The sequence below is a fragment of the Phyllobates terribilis genome, unplaced genomic scaffold (genome assembly GCF_046119375.1).
Source record: "Phyllobates terribilis strain yellow unplaced genomic scaffold, ASM4611937v1 Scaffold_4__5_contigs__length_816908805, whole genome shotgun sequence".
Classification (NCBI taxonomy): Eukaryota; Metazoa; Chordata; class Amphibia; order Anura; family Dendrobatidae; genus Phyllobates; species Phyllobates terribilis.
In genome coordinates, this window is record NW_027362764.1 from 638,020,041 (window position 1) to 638,044,170 (window position 24,130).

The following is a 24,130-nucleotide window of genomic DNA, read 5'->3' on the forward strand; positions in this document are numbered from 1 at the left end:
TGTGATGTGTCACTTAATGGACTGCTTTTTACAATATCAAAAAATCGGTATTCTATCAGCAGGAGTTTATCTCTAGAAGACTAGTTGTCTTGTGAGTCTTCCATATTCATGAGTTATGTATAACCCCACCCCCAACCACTCATTGGCAGATTTCTGCCTATGCACAGTGTATATAGAAAGCTGTCAATCAGTGACGTGGGTGGGGTTATACAGAGTTCAGCATTCAGACACCTGGTAGATCTACAGTAGAGAAGACATCTAAAAAAGCAAGCAGACCAGCTAGTGAGACATCAGTGGAATCATGTACATCATTTGCGATCCCCTGCTGTAATATCTGTATACTCTCTTTTGCTTCCCCCCCTGCCCAGGAGATGTGGTATGATCAGACAATGTTCCTGCACGGTCAGACACAGCCATTACACAGTACACAGCAGAGGCACATTTATAAGATTATCTCAGCACAGGAACATTTTTTTAAACACATCCAATTGTGGAACTTATTATTATTCCAAGATCTTTTGATTAAATTTAACTTTTGTTGGTGGGAAAACCAGTTTAAATGCATGTATTGTGTGCAAAAACATTTTTCAATTCGGTCTCATTATAATTTTTTAATTTTTGCACCATTGACCTTCTAAAACCTGTGTTGCTGATGAGTTGGTTATCTGAGAATCTTAGTCACATCATTCTTTGATCTGTCTTTTTCTGAGCTCCTCTCTGCTCATTTATGACCACAGACCATGTCAAAAAGAAAAAAGAATTACAAACTTTTCTGTTAGAAGAAACTGACTGATAGATTCTCAGTTAACTTTTTCAGCAGCCAGAAATTTGTAGGGAAACAAAGAGCCTGTGTAAAATGTTTAATGAAACTCAATTGCTAAAATAATTTTTAGCCTAAAATACATACATTTAAGTAAAAAAAAATCTGTTCCCAAGAGTGTCCTTATCCTCTAAAATGTCCTCTTGTCAAAAGTCTAGCACTGCCATTTTAACCATGAAGTAGTTTTACAACTTATGTAAATTTCTAGTATGCTGTCTTAAGTAATGCTGGGTCTTCCATGTTGTATGTTAAAAATGCAATGAACAAAATTTGCTACCTTGATAAATTCCAATGCTATGTGGCGTTTCACTGTCCTCCCAGATTTCACAATGTCCTATTGTAATTTTTTAAATCTAATGAGGAAATTGAATTAAACTGATTATCATAAATTGGTGTATAAAGCACAATAGAGAAAAAGGAAATCAATCATCAAATTTTCGCGGCTTATAACTAAAGTCAACATCAGAATCAGGCAGAAGTATTCCAAGTCCTGAGCGACTGTTATCCTGGCCAATTTGTTTGTAGTCAAGTAGCTCCATATCCAGATACACGACAAGAACAGCAAGAAACTGTTTTATTTCATTCACTGCGAAGAAACGACCAGGGCATTTGGTGGCTCCAGAACCAAATGGCATCAGGAAGGTTTTGAGTTTTTTGCCCTTTTTGAAAAAGGCTGTTTTTTCCTTTCCATCCTCTACAAAACGATCATATTTATATTCCTGAAAGAAAAAAAAGGTATTTAATTGTACAAATAAATATATATAATTCTATTAATTATTAGTCTATTTACAAAAGAAACTCTGGCACTTTAACCTCAATCATCCATTACTGTGACATTTTGGTCCTTTTACTTGGATCTTCATCAAGCTTGAGTGGAATCCTCATATGCTCCACATATTAACTTGAAGGAGAAGCCATTAATGCTCCCTTCTGAAGCTAATGAGAACTGCTGAGAAATGTGTTAATTCAGTCAGCCACCCACATACAAATATTCAAATTCTTTTTTTGGCCTTTTCCTCCCCTTTCTTTTTGTAAACCACTGTTATGTTTTCTCTGTTCTTTTTGTGGAGCTGCAAGTTGCAGCTGATTCTTTCTGTGAGGTAAAACAAGCAAGGTAATGTTTTACCTCACAGAATCATCTGTGACCCCTTGCTGTACTGTCTGTATACTCTTTTGCTTCTCTCCTGCCCAGGAGATGTGGTATGATCAGACCATGTTCCTGCATGGTCAGACACAGCCATTACACAGTACACAGCAATAAAAGATTATCTCAGCACAGGAACATTTATTCATGAGAATGCCCCTTTAAGTCTCTCAAAACAAAAAATTATAATTTTTAACACAAACTTCTTATTTATGGCCACTTTTGCATTCTATGTTGGGCCTGATAATAGCTACAGTTAATTTGGATAATTCTGCCTTCTTTAAATTGCTAAAGAGCCAGATTCACATGTACTCAATAACATTGGAAATTTACACATACATTTCTATACTAATGCAATGATCTGTTCTCAGGTGTTCCAAATGATTCCTGAAACTGTATTATTTTTTTTCACATTTCTGATTACCAGGATTTTTAAACCATAGAAAACAGGAATAAATAATGTTACTGACTGTACTTAATTAAAAGCAAATGAATTACTATGCTAAAATAATAACTTAAAACATAAGCTGATTTGAATCTAGTTCATGGGTGAAAACACAGACAGAAAAGGTCCTTGTGCAAGAACAATAAAGAGGCCCATTGCAGTCCAAATAGGCACCCCTTTATGCATATGTAACAGAAACTGCTTGCTGCTTTAGAGATGGAAGTGGGCCGCCCTTACCTCGTGGGCTCCTGTACGGTTCCTTGAAAAAGTATTCAAACCCTGTGAACTTTTCCACATTTTTTCATGTTACACCCACAAACTCACAGGTATTTTATTGGGATTGTATGTGATATAGCAACACAAAGTAGCAAGTATTTGTGAAGTGTAAAATAAATTATATATGTTTTTTTAAATATTTAAAATATATAAATCTGAAAATTGTGATGTGCATTTGTATTCAGCCTCTCTGAGTCAATATTTTGTAGGATCAACTTTCCCTGCAATTACTGCTGTATGTTTTTTGGGGTCTGTCTCTACCAGCTTTGTACATCTAGAGGCTGAAATGTTTGTGCAGTCTTCTTTGCAAACTAGCTGTAGCTCAGTTAGATTGGATGGAGGCGTCTGTGAACAGAAATTTTCAAGTCTTGCCATAGATTCTCAATGGGATTTAGGTCTGGACTGAGACTGGGCCTTTCACATATATGCTTTCATCTACATAATTCCATTGTAGCTCGGGCTGTATGTTCAGGGTCGTTGTCCTGCTGGAAGGTGAACCTATGCCCCAGTCTCAAGTCTTTTGCAGTCTCTACGGGTCTCCATGATTGCCCTGTATTTAGCTCCATCCATCTTCCCATCAACTCTGACCAGCTTCCCTGTCCCTGCTGAAGAAAAGCATCACCACAGCATGATACTGCCACCACCATGTTTAAAGTTAGGGATGATGGTTTCAGGGTGATGTGCCGTATTAGTTTTCTGTCACACATAGCGTTTTGCATTTAGCCAAAAAGTTCTGCTTTGGTCTCATCAGACTGGAGCACCTTCTTCCACATGCTAGCTGTGTCCCTTACATGGCTTTTTCCAAACTGCAAACAGGAATTCTTATGGATTGCTGTCAAAAATGGCTTTCTTCTTTCCACTCTTCCATAAAGGCCAGATTTGTGAACTATACGCCTAATAGTTGTCTTGTGGACAGATTCTCCCATCTGAGCTGTGGATCTCTGCATCTCTTTCAGAGTGACCATGGACCTCTTAGCTGCTTCTCTAATTAGTGCTCACCTTGCTTTGGATGTCAGTTTAAGGGGACGGCCATGTCTTGGTAGGTTTTAAGTTGTGCCATACAACTTCCACTTTTTTATGATGGATTGAACAGTGCTCCGTGAGATGCACAGAGCTTGGGCTTTTTTTTATAACCTAACCTGCTTTCCTCATCTTCACAACTTTATCTCTAACCTGCCTGGTGTGTTTCTTAGTTTTCATAATGCTGTTTAATCCCTAATGTTCTCAAACAAACCTCCGAGACCTTCACAGAACAGCTGTAGTTATATTGAGAATAAATTACATACAGATAGACTTTACTAATTATGTGACTTCTGAAGGCAATTAGTCACTCAGGATTTTATTTAGGGGTATTAAACTACAGGGGACTGAATAGAATTGCATGTAACAATTTTAAGATTTATATTTTTAAATAATTAGAAAACCATGTATCATTTCCTTTACATTTCACAAATACTTACTACTTTGTGTTGTTATATCACATAAAATCCCAATAAAATACATTTAAGTTTGTGTGTGAAACGTGAAAAAATGTGGAAAAGTTCATGGGGTATGAATACTTTTTCAAGGCACTGTAGATCTGCACAGGTTGCATCAATGGTATGGTCTGTCCCTGTTCTAGTTGTTAGATGTAAAAATATAAGTGTCCAAAACTGACTTTTCAGCCGTATATTATTGAACTACGAAAGCTTACATTAGCTGCACAATGGGTGAGAAAACAGCACTGAAAAGTATATTACAGTAAACACTTAGCACATACAACAGGATCTCACAGTCTGTGTAATCACACTCGGTATGCACGGAAAAAATTACACAGAATCATTTCACAGAATTCCTATGCCGGTGACCACATCTCAATCACAGTAGATAAAACCTACTGTACTATAGACGAGTCTTGGAGTCTCAGAGAGTTATTTTCTGCAAGAAACTTTCTGCAACAACTTAATTATCGACCAAAATTTGTATACGGTAAATCATTCACCTAAAGAAAAAGCAGGAGAAAAGCAGCTAAACTGACATAAAATGTGTCACAACACCGGTGCTAGATATACAGCTTTGATGACATGCTAAAAATTTTTTCATATGTTCATCCGCACCTAAAGAAGCTGAAGTCACAGAATGTTGTTGGCTGATTTTTCCATTGCTTCTTTTATTTTCGAGATATATTTTCTCTGACATGGACATGCATGTGAACCTGCAAATTCAGAGATCACTGAGTATTTCCTGAAAAAAACGCTTTTCTTTAAAATTCTAGACTATTTTCTACAATGACGAAATTGTTGAGTAATAACAAATATGAGCAAAAATAATAAAACGCATTGCTGCATTTTAAGGCCCCCTGCAGTCCATGGATTGGTGGTGTAAATGGTGGGTGACAAAACAATACAGGTGACAATGGATGTTTATATCAATCAAGTTTGTGATGGTCATGTGATTTACCCATGAGATTGCATCTCTGGCCCACCCACTTAGACACAGACAGAGAAAACGCTCTACACATGTGCAGGTGTAGGTGATGAAATCTGTCTCCTCATGCACTAAACTTTTTAAGCTCCTACAAGAGATGATTGATTCTGCAAAGACTTAAACTTGGCATGCAATTCATGCAAATTTTTCAGGGAAATTCGATATGCCTCAAAACTATTTGATGCCAGTTGAAGGTTTTTTATCATGCTCTGAGGTCTTTCAAGATCAAAAAACAAGAATATAAGATGTTAAAAAAATAATATTTATCTCACTGCTCTGCTCTCCTGCCACTTCGGGAGCACAAGGTCCATTCTTCTATGCCTCTTCTTTTTGCTTTCACCCATTGCGCACATCTTCAGCCTGCTTCCCTCTGGTCCGCGGCTTTTGGCTTGACTAGCTGTGTAACATACCTGCATGCCATGCGGTTTCTGCACATACTGCAACATCATGACGTTACGACAGGCATCACCCAACACTTAGGATCTTGAAGGATGACATTGCATCACCCAACACTTAGGATCTTGAAGGATGCATTTCTCAATGTCACAACATGAGCTGCAACAGAATGGTGTGCAACGACAACAGAAGTTTAGTCAAGCAGGAAGACACAACCAACCCAGAGTGAAAAAAGCCAAAGCCATTGCAATGATTAAGAACATATAGTTCGAAACGCGTTTGCTGTTCTCTTCCCAAGGTGGACTTTTTAAATATTTTTTCATGACCTAATAAAACAATTGGTTTTAGAAGATTTGTCCAGCTGGATATTTTTTTTTGGTTCCTCATTGTTCGTCCGGTTGCACTGCTGGTTCCGTACTGCGATTTTCTAGGTGGGTGAGCTGATTTTTTCTTTTTCTCTTTTGCTATTTTGCTTTATTGGTGCGGAGAATCTGTATTCTGGAGAATATGAATTTTTGCAAAATTCAAGAAGAATTAAATTCCAATCCAATAAATTGGCTCATCTCTAGCGCCTGCGTATAGGAGGACGACATTGAGCCAGTAAAACAGCCATGAAGGTAAATCCCTATAATCTGCATTGCTAAGGATGAGGAAATGCTTACAAAACTATTGCCTGAACAACAGGGGTCAAAAAATACAAGGCAGGGTAACCAAAGATTGGGGTATTTTTGATTGCTACGTCAGTGCTCAGCAGTTTAGGGCATTGTAGTCTACTTCAAAGTGGTTTAGAGCCTCAATTTTGTAGCCAATGTGTCTGTGTTTCTTCTCCTTTCCTCTCTTACACCAATGTAGTTTAATAATCAAGATGCAAGGGTTTGGTTGTAGTCGGTCACACAGAAAAGCAGCTGTTTAAGTTTGATCCAGATAGGTATGCATAGGGGCTTTACAACTAAAATGGTAAAATATTTTTAACTATTTGCAAAGCTCTTTTTCTTTTTTTAACTTTCAGATACATTGGAATAAATAAAAACAGTGGTTTAAAGTTGGATGTAGATTATGATGCATGATATATATTTTTTATAATAGCATAGTATTAGTATTCTTAAAAATATTTATCTATATTTGCACCAATCTTCCACAGTCACAGGATATACCGTATGTGTTTTATTCCTAAGTATTTTGCTTTTATCACAAAAACAATATCACTTTAACAAAAAAACTAGTAATGATTAAGTACACGATTATAAAAATACATACATAAGCACTTGGCAAGTATACATGGGCAGCTGTATTGTATGCCATTGGTTCTGGTTAATGGACAGCAGTTTTAAGAACATACTAGGCTGACAGATGGTTAATAATCTAGTATACATTCCTGTTCACAGGAAAAACTGAAAAACAGTGATAAATATAGCTAATTATACAGTACATATATGTTAAAGGTTAATTCTAAATCATGAATTTATAATGAAATGCTAAATACTAAGTATTATTTTGGTAATTACAACACCATCAACATCACAGTTTAAACAGTCTCAAAATGCAGAATTTCCTAAAAATCACAATCCTGGTTAATTACAAAAGCAAATTTGATTATGAGGGCAATGAAGTTGTGGTGATTGGTGGGAAAAAGACCTAAGATGCAGGATTGGGATATAATTGTAATACATTTCACAAAATCTCAGACAACATTGGTTTCAAATTATCCCCAAGTGTTCCAATATATACAGAAATGCATATATAAGTATCTCTAGTACAGAATATACAGTGGCATGTAAAATTTTGGGAACCTCTGGTCAAAATGACTGTTACTGTGAACAGTTACGCAAGTTGAAGATGAAAGTTAAAGATGACACATTTCCTTTGTATTTTAGGCAAAAAATAAATAAATATACAGTACACACCAAAAGTTTGGTCACACCTTCTCATTTAAAGATTTTTCTGTATTTTCATGACTATGAAAATTGTACATTCACACTGAAGGCATCAAAACTATGAATAACACATGTGGAATTATATACTTAACAAAAAAGTGTGAAGCAACTGAAAATATGTCTTATATTCTAGGTTCTTCAAAGTAGCCATCTTTTGCTTTGATGACTGCTTTGCACACTCTTGGCATTCTCTTGATGATCTTCAAGAGGTAGTCACCGGAAATGGTCTTCCAACAATCTTGAAAGAGTTCCCAGAGATGCTTAGCACTTGTTGGCCCTTTTGCCTTCACTCTGCGGTCCAGCTCACCCCAAACCATCTCGATTGGGTTCAGGTCGGGTGACTGTGGAGGCCAGGTCATCTGGCGTAGCACCCCATCACTCTCCCTCTTGGTCAAATAGCCCTTACACAGCCTGGAGGTTTGTTTGGGGTCACTGTCCTGTTGAAAAATAAATGATGGTCCAACTAAACGCAAACCGGATGGAATAGCATGCCGCTGCAAGATGCTGTGGTAGCCATGCTGGTTCAGTATGCCTTCAATTTTGAATAAATCCCCCACAGTGTCACCAGCAAAGCACCCCCACACCATCACACCTCCTCCTCCATGCTTCACGGTGGGAACCAGGCATGTAGAGTCCATCCGTTCACCTTTTCTGCGTCACACAAAGACACAGTGGTTGGAACTAAAGATCTCAAATTTGGACTCATCAGACCAAAGCACAGATTTCCACTGGTCTATTGTCCATTCCTTGTGTTCTTTAGCCCAAACAAGTCTCTTCTGCTTGTTGCCTGTCCTTAGCAGTGGTTTCCTAGCAGCTATTTTACCATGAAGGCCTGCTGCACAAAGTTTCCTCTTAACAGTTGTTGTAGAGATGTGTCTGCTGCTAGAACTCTGTGTGGCATTGACCTGGTCTCTAATCTGAGCTGCTGTTAACCTGCGATTTCTGAGGTTGGTGACTCGGATAAACGTATCCTCAGAAGCAGAGGTGACTCTTGGTCTTCCTTTCCCGGGGAGGTTCTCATGTTAGCCAGTTTCTTTGTAGCGCTTGATGGTTTTAGCAACTGCACTTGGGGACACTTTCAAAGTTTGCCCAATTTTTCGGACTGACTGACCTTCATTTCTTAAAGTAATGATGGCCACTTGTTTTTCTTTACTTAGCTGCTTTTTTCTTGCCATAATACAAATTCTAACAGTCTATTCAGTAGGACTATCAGCTGTGTATCCACCTGACTTCTGCACAACACAACTGATGGTCCCAACCCCATTTATAAGGCAAGAAATCCCACTTATTAAACCTGACAGGGCACACCTGTGAAGTGAAAACCATTTCCGGTGACTACCTCTTGAAGCTAATCAAGAGAATGCCAAGAGTGTGCAAAGCAGTCATCAAAGCAAAAGGTGGCTACTTTGAAGAACCAAGAATATAAGAGATATTTTCAGTTGTTTCACACTTTTTTGTTAAGTATATAATGCCACATGTGTTAATTTATAGTTTTGATGCCTTCAGTGTGAATGTACAATTTTCATAGTCATGAAAATACAGAAAAATCTTTAAATGAGAAGGTGTGTCCAAACTTTTGGTCTGTACTGTATATATATATATATATATATATATATATATATATATTCATCTTTTACATTTTAAAAATTACAAAAAGGAAAATGGGTTGATGTAGAAGTATGGGCACCCTGCACGGTTAGTACCTAGTAGCACCCCCCTTTTGTAAGCATTACAGCATGTAAACACTTTTTGCAGCCAGCCAAGAGTCTTTCAATTATTATTGAAGGGATTTTCATCAATTCTTCCTTGGAAAATTCTTCCAGTTCTGTGAGATTCCTGGGTCATCTTGTATGCACTGCTATTTTGAGGTCTAGCAACAGATTTTCAATGATATTCAGATCAGGGGACAGTGAGGGCCATTGTAAAATCTTCATCTTGCGCCTTTTAAGGTAGTCTATTGTGGATTTTCACATGTGTTTAGGATCATTATCCATTTGTAGAAGCCATCCTCTTTTCAACTTCAGCTTTTTGACAGATGGTGTTATGTTTGCATCAAGAATTTGTTGAAATTTCATTGAATCCATTCTTCCCTCTACTCATGAAATGTTCCCCATGCCATTGGCTGCAACACAACCCCAATGCATGATTGATCCACCCCCATGGTTAATGGTTGGTGAGATGATATTTTCCTGAAATTCTGTGCCCTTTTTCTCACACACACCTTTGATCATTGTGGCCAAAGAGTTCTATTTTAAACTCATCGGTCCACAGGACTTTTTTCCAAGATGAATCAGCTTTGTTTAGATGTTCTTTTGCATACTTCTGAGCCTGAATTTTATGGTGAGGATGCAGGAGCAGTTTTCTTCTGATAACTCTTCCATGAAAGCTGTGAAGGTGTCTCTGAAGAGTAGAACAATGTACCGCAACTCCAGAGTCTGCTAAATCTTTCTGAAGGTCTTTTGCGGTCAAGCGGGGGTTCTGATTTGTCTCTCTAGAAATCCTATGAGCAGCTCTCACTGAAATTTTCCTTGGTCTTCCAGGACTTATCTTGACCTCCACTGTTCTTGTTAACTGCCATTATTATTATCCAGAATATTGGACATTAATATCTTGTGACTGAATGACTTCTTTAATACGAGCACTTAGATGGCAGCTCTTCTGATCTTCATAAGGCCACCAACTGCCAATGACAATCTATTGGCTCCACACACTCATACTGATGCGATAGTGTAAGTTGCAGTGGTAGTTTCTGAACAAATGTGATATATATGTAAATATACATGTGACATGCATTTACATAACATACATAGGTCCATGAGAAAACATAAAAATATCAAGTGCACATCTCAAATATTGCTGTAATATTTAACCCCTTCAAGACTAATGAAGAATAGATAGGTCATAGGTCGTGTCCCCGCCTTTGATACGGGCTCCGGCGCTGAACCCGCATCTTTGCCGGCATGGCAGCTGATTTGATCAGCTGTCATATGCCTCTAACAGTAACAGGTGGAATCGCGATCCACCCGCGGCTGTTAACATGTTAAATTCCGCTATCAATCTCTGATAGCGGCTTTAACTTGCGCAAACCGGATGCGCATCACTAAACATGCCCATCGACGCCCCTGTCATGTGATCGAGTAGCACAGATGGGTTTTCATGACAGCTGGGGGTCTGCAGAAGACCCACATGCTTGTCACAGCAGTTCTTCTATGGATACCGGCCAGTGTCAAGCATTAATAGGAGATGATGATTTCTATGCTATGTGTAGAACAAGCAATTGGAAAATCGCAGCTTCAAGTCTCCTAAGGGGACTATTGAAGCAAGAAAAAAGTAGAAAAATATATATATACAGTACAGACCAAAAGTTTGGACACACCTTCTCATTTAAAGATTTTTCTGTATTTTCAGGACTATGAAAATTGTACATTCACACTGAAGGCATCAAAACTATGAATTAACACATGTGGAATTATATACTTAACAAAAAAGTGGGAACCAACTGAAAATATGTCTTATATTCTAGGTTCTTCAAAATATCCACCTTTTGCTTTGATGACTGCTTTGCACACTCTTGGCATTCTCTTGATGAGCTTCAAGAGGTAGTCACCGGAAATGGTTTTCACTTCACAGGTGTACCCTGTCAGGTTTAATAAATGGGATTTCTTGCCTTATAAATGGGGTAGGGACCATCAGTTGTGTTGTGCAGAAGTCTGGTGGATACACAGCTGATAGTCCTACGGAATAGACTGTTAGCTGCTTTTTTCTTGCCATAATACAAATTCTAAGTAAAGAAAAACGAGTGGCCATCATTACATTAAGAAATGAAGGTCAGTCAGTGCGAAAAATTGGGAAAACCTTGAAAGTGTCCCCAAGTGCAGTTGCAAAAACCATGAAGCTCTACAAAGAAACTGGCTCACATGAGGACCGCCCCAGGAAAGGGAGACCAAGAGTCACCTCTGCTTCTGAGGATAAGTTTATCCGAGTCACCAGCCTCAGAAATTGCAGGTTAACAGCAGCTCAGATTAGAGACCAGGTCAATGCCACACAGAGTTCTAGCAGCAGACACATCTCTTCAACAACTGTTAAGAGGAGACTTTGTGCAGCAGGCCTTCATGATAAAATAGCTGCTAGGAAACCACTGCTAAGGACAGGCAACAAGCAGAAGAGACTTGTTTGGGCTAAAGAACACAAGGAATGGACATTAGACCAGTGGAAATCTGTGCTTTGGTCTGATGAGTCCAAATTTGAGATCTTTGGTTCCAACCACCGTGTCTTTGTGTGACGCAGAAAAAGTGAACGGGTGGACTCTACATGCCTGGTTCCCATCATGAAGCATGGAGGAGGAGGAGGCGTGAGGTTGTGGGGGTGCTTTGCTGGTGACACTGTTGGGGATTTATTCAAAATTGAAGGCACACTGAACCAGCATGGCTACCACAGCATCTTGCAGCGGCATGCTATTCCATCCGGTTTGCGTTTAGTTGGACCATCATTTATTTTTCAACAGGACAATGACCCCAAACACACCTCCAGGCTGTGTAAGGGCTATTTGACCAACAAGGAGAGTGATGGGGTGCTACACCAGATGACCTGGCCTCCACAGTCACCAGACCTGAACCCAATCGAGATGGTTTGGGGTGAGCTGGACCGCAGAGTGAAGGCAAAAGGGCCAACAAGTGCTAAGCATCTCTGGGAACTCTTTCAAGATTGTTGGAAGACCATTTCCGGTGACTACCTCTTGAAGCTCATCAAGAGAATGCCAAGAGTGTGCAAAGCAGTCATCAAAGCAAAAGATGGCTACTTTGAAGAACCTAGAATATAAGACATATTTTCAGTTGTTTTCCACTTTTTTTGTTAAGTATATAATTCCACATGTGTTAATTCATAGTTTTGATGCCTTCAATGTGAATGTACAATTTTCATAGTCATGAAAATACAGAAAAATCTTTAAATGAGAAGGTGTGTCCAAACTTTTGGTCTGTACTGTATATAAAAGTCCAAATCACCCCCCTTTTACCCCATTCAAAATAAAACAATAAAAAAATACACATTTGGTATTGCTGCTTACAGAAATGTACAATATATCAAAATCTAAAAACAATTAATCTGATCGGTAAACGGTGTAATGAGAAAAAAATCAAAAAAACAGAATTACGTTTTTTTGGTCACCGCAACATTGCAATAAAATGAAAAAACAGGCGATCAAAACATCATATTTATCCTATAATGGTATCAATAAAAAAGCTATCACAAAAAAGCACAAAAAATAAGCCATCACTTAGCCCCAAATCCCAAAAAATTGAGACGTTTCGGTTCTTGGAAAATTACACCATTTTTTTTCTTACAAAATTTTGATTTTTGTTTCACCACTTAAATAAAAAGGAACCTATATGTGTTTGATATCTACAAACTCGTAATGACCTTAAGAATCATAACGGCAGGTCAGTTTTAGCATTTCATCTAAATGGTAAATATATATTTTTTTGTGGAATTGCACTTTTTTTGCAATTTCCCCGCACTTGGAATTTTTTTCCCATTTTCCTGTACACTATGAGTAAAATCAACGGTGTCGTTCAAAAATATAATTCGTCCCACAAAAAAGAAACCCTCCAATTGCCATATTGATGGAAAAATAAAAAAGCTATGGCTCTGGGAAGAAAGGGAGCAAAAAACGCAAAAACGTAAAATTGCAAGGTCGTGAAGGGGTTAAAGGAGTAGACTAACCTCTAGGTTGCCCATGTTCCCTAATAGGTCCTAATTCAACCCCTTTTAAGCTCATGTTGTAAACCAGTTTTCCTCAACTCCAGTCCTCAAGAGCCAACCACAGATCATGTTTTAAGGATATCCTTAGTATTGCCCAGGTGATAATTTCATCATCTGAGCAATACTAAGGAAACCCTTAAAACATGATCTGTTGGGTGCTCCTGAGTACTGGAGTTTGAAAACACTGTTATAAGCAATGATTGTTGTCAAAGCTGGAATTCTGAAGAAAAGAAGAGTTGAATAGTCTTCTTTTTTTTCAAAAGTTAGATAAACCCTTTAATGTGATGACATTAGAAGCAAGTTATTTCCACATTGTGTGGGGTTTTTTTTTTTAGCGGAAGAGCTGATGGTGGGATAAACTGGGGAGAGTAAATTAAGCCAGAAAAAGAATCCTGATATGGATACATAAAAAAATTCTGGGTAGCTGTCAAATGAAGAGAATTTTCTTTTAAAATACTGACTTACATATTTTTCATACGGGCAGCATAGTAGCTCAATGGTTAGCACTGTACCCTTGCAACACTGGGATCCTGGGTTCGAATCCCACCAAGGACAACATTTGAATGGAGTTTGTATGTTCTCTCTGTGTTTGTGTATGTTTCCTCTGGTTTCCTCCCACACTCCAAAGACATCCTGATAGGGAATCTAGATTGTGAGCCCCAGTAATGATAATGTTTACAAAGTGCTATGGAATATGATGGTGCTATATAAGCAAAGCATAGTAAAAAAAAATAATAAGTTCATAGGTGAAATATTGATAAATATTTGCCTTTGACCATATCACCCATTCTTATGATTCTACCACTATTCAAAGATTAGGTTGTGACTTAGAGCTCTGGCTAAAAAATCACCAAAGCGCACACTTTATGTTTTGTATTTTCTTTTTAAAGGACTTGTTTTTGAAAAATGGAAGTTCCAAGCTGGAGTTGTGAAGGCATGAGTAGAATTATGTTAATAATAATGATAATGCAACAGTGAATATGGAAATGCTTTTTATCAGGTTAACTGCTATTCTAAGTTCTGGCATTGATTTTTGATTTTTTTTATAGTAAAATAAGAGTATTTTTTTATTGTGATATACAAGTAACTAACAAAGACAAACTGACCCATGGTGGTTTGTGATGACTTCAATTAGATCAGTGATATCATGTCTCAAATATGTTGGACATAAAAAATACAGTTATATTTTAGACTTTGCATATGTAGACGAATGAAAGATATTTGCTTCATGATTTCCCTCTTCCTGATTTCATAGTCTTTTGTATTTTTGTCACACTTAAATGTTTCAGATCACAAACAAATTTAAATATTAGACAAAGGCAACACATGTAAACACAAAATGCAATTTTTAAATGAAGGTCATTATTATTAAGGTTAAATGAAGGTCTTTATTATTAAGGGGACAATAAATTTAAACCTATAGGGCCCTGTGTGAAAAAGTGATTGTCCCCTAAACCTAATAACTGGTTGGGCCACTCTTAGCAGCAACAACTGCAATTAAGCGTTTGCGATAACTGGCAATGAGTCTTTTACAACACTCTGGAGGAATTTTGGCCCACTCATCTTTGAAAAATTGTTGTAATTCAGCCACATTGGAGGGTTTCCGAGTTCGTTTTGTAACTCTGCCATGCATGCCATTTTTTCTCAGTCTCTTTCTTATGGTGGAGTCATGAACACTGACCTTAACCTCCCCTGCCCATGAGCTGTGGTATGATCAGACCGTGTTCCTGTACGGTCAGACACAGCCATTACACAGTACACAGCAGGGGCACATTTATATGATTATCTCAGCACAGGAACATTCTATTTAAATACATCCAATTGTGGAAGTTATTATTATTCCAAGATCTATTGATTAAAATGAACTTTCGTTCGTGGGAAAACCCCTTTAAGTGTGACAAACATGCAAAAGAATAAGAAATAAGGAACGAGGCAAACAATTTTTCACACTACTGTACACGCGACTGCTAGTCTGACTCCGCCCCTCCTGTGATAAGCAGCTCACTGTCAATAGATTATGTATATACAGAGCCTGGTGTTTTACAATTAGCAAAAAAAGACATGACTATTCCTCATTATGTACATTTGAAACCAAAAGTTTACAAACACTATATAAAAAGACACATATGCATATTTTTATCAATATATGACAAGAAATCAGAATAAACCATTCCCGTTTTAGGTCAGTTAGGATTACCATAATTTTTAATATTTGCCAAATGACAGACTAATGAAAGAGAGAGAGAATGTTTTAAGGCATTTTTATTACTTACTGCAAAGTCAAAAGTTTACATACATTTCATTAGTATTTGGTACCATTGCCCTTAAACTGAATGACTTGGGTCAAACGTTTGGGATATCCTTCCACAAGCTTCTGACAATAGTTGTTCGGAATTTGGGCCCATTACTCCTGACAAAACTGGTGTAACTGATCCAGGTTTTTAGGGTGCCTTGCTCACACCTGTCTTTTTAGCTTTGCCCATAAATTTTCAATAGGATTGAGATCAGGGCTTTGTGATGGCCACTCCAAAACATTGACTTTGTTATACTTAAACCACTTTGTTACCATTTTGGAAGTATGCTTCGGGTTATTGTCCATTTGGAAGACCCATTTCCGCCCAAGCTTTGACTTCCTGGTTGATGTCTTGAGATGTTGCTTCAGCATTGCCACTTAATCTTCTTTTCTCATGATGCATTCTATTTTGTGAAGTGCCCCAGTCCCTCCTGCAGCAAAACAACTACACAACATGATGCTGTCACCTCTGTGTTTCACAGTTGGGATGGTGTTCTTAGGCTTCCAAACTTCTCCCTTTTTGCTCTAAATGTAGAGATGGTCATTATGCCCAAAAAGTTAAATTGTAATTTCATCACACCACAGGACATGTCTCCAAAAGTTAAGGTCTTTGTTCCTGTGTGCAAACATTAATCTGTCTTTTTAATGTTTCTTTTGGAGTAATGGCTTCTTCCTGTCAGAGTGGCCTTCCAGCCCATGTTGATACAGTACTCGTTTCACTGTGGAAATTGACACAATCTTACCAGCTTCCGCCATCATCTTCACAAGGTCTTTTGCTTTTGTCCTTGGGTTGATATGCACATGTCGGACCAAAGCATGTTTATCTCTGGGACACAGAACCCGTCTCCTTTCAGAGTGGTATGATGGCTGGACATTCCCATCTTGTTTGCACTTGCGTATAATTGTTTGTACAGATGAATGAGGCACCTTCACGTATCTTGAAATTATACCCAAGGATGAGCCAGACTTGTGCAAGTCCACAATTCTCTTCCTGATATCTTGGCTGATTTCTTTAGACTTTCCCATGATACTACACAAAGAAGCAGTGTGTTTCAGGAGTGCATTAAAATACATCCACAGGTGTGTCTCTAATTAACTCAGATGTTGCCAAAAAACCTATCAGAAGCTTCCAAACACATGACATCATCATATTGTCAGTCCAGAATTGTTTAAAGACATAGTAATCTTAGTGTATGTAAAGTTTTGACTTTGCAGTAAGTAATAAAAATGCCTTAAAACATTCTCTCTCTCTCATTATTCTGGCATTTGGCAAATATTAAAAATGATGGTAATCCTAATTGACCTAAAACGGGAAAGGTTTATTCTGATTTCATGTCAGATATTGAGAAAAACATGCATATGTGTCTTTTTATATAGTGTATGTAAACTTCTGGTTTCAACTGTATGTTTTCTTCCTTGTCTATGTACATTTATTCATTTTAATGAAATAGCAGATCAATTAATGGTCAGTTTTGACTTGCACCCCACATCTTGATACCATCAGCTGTCAGTAAATAACTTGCCAATTTCATTATTGTTTCATAGACAAGAGCTCAAGTAAAGATGATAGCAGATGGTTATGTAATCTGCCTATTACAGTTTGATAAAACATCTCTGAAAAAAACCCTTTCTATATTACAATTTAGTTTGTCAAGAATTTAGGAGTTAATACTCCCATTATGATTAAACAGAACAATGGGAATTTTCTATCAGGTGTCTTATATCTCATATGTTTTGTTCATCTAATCATGATAAATATAAAAACTTGTTGTGAACACTAGGAAGTGGCTGTATGCTACAGTTTAGTAGCAGTGACAGATGTATGAATCTTTATAAGCTTCTTTCATATATTCAGTACAGATTTTATTAAAGCAGAGGTTTAATTTTTAATTTTCTCTGCCTAAAAACCTAAATAGTATTCTTCTTCTTTATAAGGTATTTGTGCATTACAGATATAGTTCTATACACCAGTACATTATAGAGATAGGGAGTCAGGGATCTATTTTTTCCCGAAAGTTATAAAAAAAATATTGAAGCAAAAACAATAATCATATTTTTATAATATTTTTTTTTAATAAATAAAAATCACAAAGCAGTAAATAACATGAAACTATCTTGTATTCCTGTAATCTTAACAACTTCTACAATGCAGTGAAAAAATATTTATAGTAAATGGTGTAAATAAAATTGTCACAATTGTTTTTTTCTCCATTTAACTCATAAGGAACGTTACTAAAATGACGCCAACTGCTGTCTGAGTCACAAAATGTGCATATACATGTGTCTTGTGTAAAGTCTGAGCATATTTTGTATATGCTGGTGAATATGTGATCATGTATATAGGATATGACTATGAAATGTGTGCATGTGATGCATACATAATATGCAAATGTGTGCATAATATACAATCCAAATTCCAAAAAAGTTGGGACGTTGTATAAAATGTTAAGAAAACTACGATGTAGTTTTTTTTTTTTTTTATTTATTATTTATTATTCAATATTATTTTTTAATACTAGAAGAACATGTGTATTTTTATGTTGAAGTGATACATTTTAGCTTTCTAGATAATGGGATGTTAATCAGATTGACATGTTTCTTAAAAAAAAGTTTTTTTATTTGTTATTTTGTAATATTTATATGTTTTTATGTTTTTTTATATGAAAAAAACTGAGAACAATGCAAGATGAATCACTCCTCCCCTTCCTCTTTTGTATCCCCTCCTTCTCTCACACTGGCAAAGGGCTATAAAAGAAGGGTCAAATTCATTTTTTCCATACACCTGAAGAAGGCTGCAAACAGCTGAAACGCGTTGTGTATCTAGTTTTTATTTGTTTTATATAAGTGTGAATAAAACAATTTTACTTTCAAGCAACCTGAAGTTCTTGCACCTTGATCTCACTAAGTGGCAAAGACAGAATAATAATAATAATAATAATTCTAGTCAGTCAAGTCCAAGATTTGCAGTGGGCTACAGTGGTTCACAGTTTGAAGAATTATTGGAGAATTGAAGGTTTTAAAAGGATGTCCAGTTTTAAAGATGATCACTCCACAGGCTCAAGGAGTCAAAAGAAAAAGAAAATTAAGCTGTTTTCACCCTCCATGGGTCCAGCACTGTTTCTTGCAACTCCTCTGCTGATTGTAGTGATGATGTCATGTTGACAGCACTGCAATCAATCACTAAGCTCAAAAGTTTTGCCAATGTAGATGGCAGGAGCTGTTGAGCTCAGTGATTGGCTGCAGCACCGCAGACGTGGCCTCACCACTGCAACCTGTACACAATCACCAGATCAGTTGAAAGATGCTGGACCCCCGTAGGGTGAATAACTGCTCGGTTTTGTTTTTTTGTTCTTTGCCTCCTTGAACCCTTGGAGCGATCATCTTTGAGTTAAGACTTCCCCTTTAAATGTGTATAGCATTATAAACAGTCAGTAGGCAACAGAATTTTTGATACAAATGTGTTGTGACTTTTTTATATTTTTTAAGTAAGAGTGCGACTAATCCCATTAGAAAGCAGAGGGACCAGATATGGTGGAAAGTTGGAAAAGTGAATGCTGTATTTGAGAAAAGGATAGGCAAAAATTAATTAAAAGGAATCTGTCAGCAGGATTTCACATCCCAAACTGTTTATATACACCATGTAGCTCTTTCAAAGACAAGTTCAGCAATACCTTTACATGGTCAGTCTGATCATCCATCAATGAGAAATCAGAGTTTGAATTAATATTCAAATGGCCATGATAGATCTGAATCTTCAGTCTCTACAGCTCTATTTCCCAACCAGTGCCATCTTCTACTGCTTGACTGACAGCCTCTATACTGTGTGAATTCAAGCAAAGAAGCCGTCAGTAAAACAGGAGGAGGTAGCACTGGGCGGAGTATAGAGCTGGAGTGACAGAGGCTTAAGACCTATGATAGCCATTTACATATCAATTCAAATGCTGATTTCTCAGCAACAGAGGAAATGACTGGCCCTGTAAAGTATTGCTGGACTTGTTTTTGAAAGAACTACATGAATATATAAATTGTTTGGGGGGTGAAGTCCTGCTGACAGATTCCCTTAAAATTATTCTACAAGTAGTAAGAGAGACAGTTGTGTACATACAATAGCAAAATAGGAAAATGGGCCCACGCTGTATACTCTTTCCATGACACTCATGCCTATTGCTGGTTAAGCATTATGAATATAACTGAATTTAAGGTCAAAAGATATCACAAAAATATATTGTTTTTTTTTCTAAGAAGTTCTTAAAAAATAATGGTTGTTTCTGTAGTAAATGCTGTATTAAATAACTAGAATTCTCAAAAGCATTTTGCATGGTACAGAAGAGTAGGCACTAATGATGAGTGAGTATGTCTCATTAACCCTTTCGGCGAGCACGCTCGGGTGCTCGCCAAGTATTTTGGTGTGCTAAGCATTTCATTCATTGTGGCTTAAACAGCTGTGACACATGCAGAGATAGCCAGTTTCGCCAGGACAGGACAATGGAAAACATTGTGGACCTTAAGGGCCTGAGGAAGCTCAATACGAAATGCTTCTGGGTTAATGACAGCGGCTATTTTATAGGGACCAATAAACCTAGGTCCCAGCTTCCAAGAAGGGATTTTCAACTTGATATTCTTGGTAGACAACCACACAAGGTCATTCACATTCTGGTCCAGACCTGGCACGCGTTTTCTGTCAGCCATACGTATATACCTGTCTCCCATGATCTTTAAAATCTTTAAAAAACAGGGACCATCTGGCTTGCCTAAGGTTAAGACATTTAGGCGATTTGAGATATGACAAGTTCTTATAGTCAGTAACAACAGTAATAGGATGGACAGCCCCTTCCAACCAATGTCACCATTCTTCGAACACCAATTTGATCACCAAAAGTTCCCTATTACCCACGTCATAATTTGTCGCAGCCGAAGACAATTTTTTTTAAAAGAAAGCGCATGGATGCATTTACCAGTGGACCAACCCTGAGACAACACAGCCCTAACCCCCACTTCCAACGCATCAACTTTTACAACAAAGGGTTGGGAAACATCGGTTTACAGAGTATAGGTGCCATGGAAAAACAATTCTTTAAGGAAGAAAAAGCCTGGCGTGAGGCATCCGACCATTTGGAAAAATCAGACCCCTTTCTAGTCATATCAGTCATATCAGTAAGGGGTTTCATGATTACGAGTAATTTTGGATGAATTTCCGGTAATAATTAGTAAAGCCCAGAAAACGTTGAAGAGCCTTCAGGTTCTTGAGACAGTCCCAATTAAGGACTGCACAGATCTTCTCCGGATCCATCCGAAAACCCGAAGATGACAAGTACCCCAAAAACTGCACCCCCTGAATAGCGAAAACACATTTTTCAAGTTTGGCATATAGTTTGTTATCCCTTAATATCTGGAGCACCTGTTTAACTTGCCCACAATGTGTCTCAAAATCAGGTGAGTAAACCAAAATATCGTCCAGATAGACCACCACAAACCTCCCCACCAAATGATGAAAAATGTCATTTATGAAATGCTAGAACACCGCAGGTGCATTGGTCAAACCGAAAGGCATAACCAGACTATTGAAATGTCCTTCAGGGGTATTGAACGCTGTTTTCCATTCATCCCCTTGTCTGATTCTAACCAGATTGTAGGCTCCATTTAAATCCAACTTGGAGAATACCGTAGCTCCCATAACCTGGCAGAACAACTGCCAGACCGCTCCCCCGGCAGAGCTACATAACCCCGACAAGAAGGCCCCAGAGAAGGTGGTCTCAACTGCCTATCACGAAGGTGTCTATCAATCCGTATAGCCAATGAAATGGCAGCCTCCAAGGACTCAGGGGTTTCATATACTGCCAAAGCATCTTTCAACCTTACAGTAAGACTCTCACAAAATTGGCTTCTAAGGGCTGAATCATTCCATTTAGAATCCGTTGTCTATCTACGGAATTCAGAACTGTACGTGTCCACTGACCAATTCCCCTGCTGAAGGCGACGTAGCCTAGACTCAACCAAGGCGATTCGGTCAGGGTCATCATAGATGACGCCAGGGCCCCCAAAAAAACCTCCACAGACTGGAGACAAACTGAATCTTGCGGTAAAGAAAAAGCCCAGGATTGCGGATCTCCCTGCAGCAGTGAGATCACAATTCCCACTCGTTGCTCCTCACTTCCGGAGAAGTAAGGAGGAAGTTTAAAGTACAGTTTGCAGGCCTTTTTGAACACAAAAAACTTGTCCCTACTTCCTGAAAATCTGTCCGGGAGGGCAACCTTGGGTTCAGGCCTACCTGCAGAGACCCCCACATTAGCAACAAGTAGATGCTGATACTGTTGCTGAACCTCACCGCAGAGGTTATTCACCTCCAGAGACAGACAGAGGAACTGTTCTGCGAGGTCTGCAACAGAAACCATACCAAGGGAAAAAAAAAACACGCCTGGAAAAAAAAACACACAAGTAAAACTAAGTGTCAGGTTTTTTTTTTCTAATGTGCATGGCTGGTGATAATGTCACTCAAGGTGTGAGAAAGACTAAGTGAAACACAAAGGGAATAAGGGAAGGGAGCCCAGACGCTAGGGTAAGGGGGAGTGGAGACCTCCTAGACTGATCTGATATGACCCTGACTCCCCCATCATACCTATATTAGTTCCTCACCAATTGCCGCACAGGAACCTAAGCCTTGTATTTCCCTAGCACTAAGCACTAAGGGAAGAGGGAATGAGCATTAGTCAGTCCCCACTAGTAACTAAAGACAACAAAGGAGACACACACGGGGAAAAGTAACTTAGCTTTAGCCGACTTCAGAGAGATTACACTAAATGTCCTCTTAGCACCAGGGAGAAATTAAGCAGGCTGCAGAAGCTCCAAGCCTTCACAAGGAAACATGTGAATATCACCGGCCCCACTCTGCTGCAAACAGAAAGTATTTAAACACCCAGGCCTGGGTGTCAATTAGCAGGAGAGAGGTAGCCGCTGGGTCCTAGAGTGAGACATATTCAAGAAGGTGTCTGCAATGCCAAACAAAGAGATCTTCTGCAACCAAATGCAGGGCGACTGTCTGTCATATCTGACACACCTGAGACAATTGAGTTAATTAAATATTTTAACGAGAAAGTTAATTTTGACCACGTCCTACTTAAGGCATACAAAGTAAATCCATTTTATATTTCTGCTTCCCCTTAAATCTTTCTACTAGCCCTTATTTTATAGGGGTATTCCGATCTTCTCATTATATTCCATTAATCTTGAGTATTTACTTGACTCACTTCTCGAAATCAAGGATCGTCTTGGGCCTCTTGAAACAGACTTTCTCCACTCACTTTTATAAGAGTTCCAAAAATTGACAGAGCTCCAATAAAAGCATATTCATGTGTCATACATGTCCAAGATTAAGTACTCCTTTTATAAGATATCATATATAAATGAGTATTTTACAAGTGGTACTGACTGAGGCTATCTTTTCCTGAAAGTGGTTATGAAAATCATTTCACTAGAGTTATAGTCTACAAGTAGGACCACTTGTGTTAAAGTTTAAAAAATTATGATTTTTATTTAGAGAGACTTAAAGGGGTTTTCTCATGAATAAAGTACATTTAATCAATAGATTTTGAAATGATAATAATTTCCACAATTGGATGTGTTTACAATTTTTTTTTCCTGTGCTGAGATATTGTTATAAATGCGCCCCTTCAATTTACTGTGTAATGGCTGTGTCTCACCATGCAGGAATATAGTCTGATCATACAACAGCTCTTGGGTAGGAGAGGAAGCAAAAGAGAGTATACAGACAGGACAGCAAGGGATTATAGCTGCTGCTTTCTGTGAGGTAAATCATTATTTTGCATGTTTTACCTCACAGAAAGAATCAGCTGTGATGCCATTAAGCTCTGAACTTGCAGCTCTACAAAAAGAACAGAGAAAAAATAATAGTGGTGTACGGAAAAAAAAAGGGAAGGAAAAGACCAAAAGAGAGTTTGCGAATATTTGTATGTGGGGTGGATGACTGAATTAACACATTTCTCAGCAGGGCTCAATAGCTTCAGAATGGAGCATCAATGACTTCTCCTTCAATGAGGAGGGTGCAAAAGAGAGGATACAGACAGGACTGCAGGGTATCACAATGATTCTTTCAGGTAAAACATTGCTTAAAAAAAGGCAGTGAAATGCTTTGCCTCACCAAAAGAATCATTTCCGATCGCATGCTGTCCTGTCTTTATACTCTTTTGCTTCCTCCCCTGCCCAGGAGATGTGGTATGATCAGACCATGTTCCTGCATGGTCAGACACACCCATTGCACAGTATACGGCAGGGGCACATATATAAGATTATCTTAGCACAGGGATATTTTTTTTATACCTCTTTAAGGAGAAGAGAAAAAAAAATAAAAAGGTGTTGATCACCGAGGGGATTGTGTGGTGCCCCTGTTTGAACGGTGTTGAAACGCGGTGTCTGAATAAAAGAACCCTCATTGAACTATCCTGCAGCAAGAGACTAGACAAGATTACAAAAAAAAAATAGTAATCCTGCCTGAAGGAGCCTCTGTGCTCTGAAAGCTTGCAAATATATTTTTTTCTGGTTAACCAATAAAGGTATCACTCCGAGAATACTTTTTTGGTAT

General features: G+C 38.1%; 1 protein-coding gene across 3 annotated transcripts in view; it reads right to left on the reverse strand.

Moving 5' to 3' along the window:
• Positions 1-576: 576 nt before the first annotated feature.
• The window catches only part of CYP7B1 (cytochrome P450 family 7 subfamily B member 1), a 297,228-nt gene continuing 273,674 nt past the window's right edge, over positions 577-24,130 (reverse strand). For all 3 annotated transcript variants that reach the window (XM_073679362.1, XM_073679363.1, XM_073679361.1), the window contains exon 6: positions 577-1,539. In XM_073679362.1, coding sequence (XP_073535463.1) covers positions 1,243-1,539 — 297 coding nt within the window. In that variant the 3' untranslated portion in view covers positions 577-1,242. The remainder of the gene's footprint in view (positions 1,540-24,130) is intronic.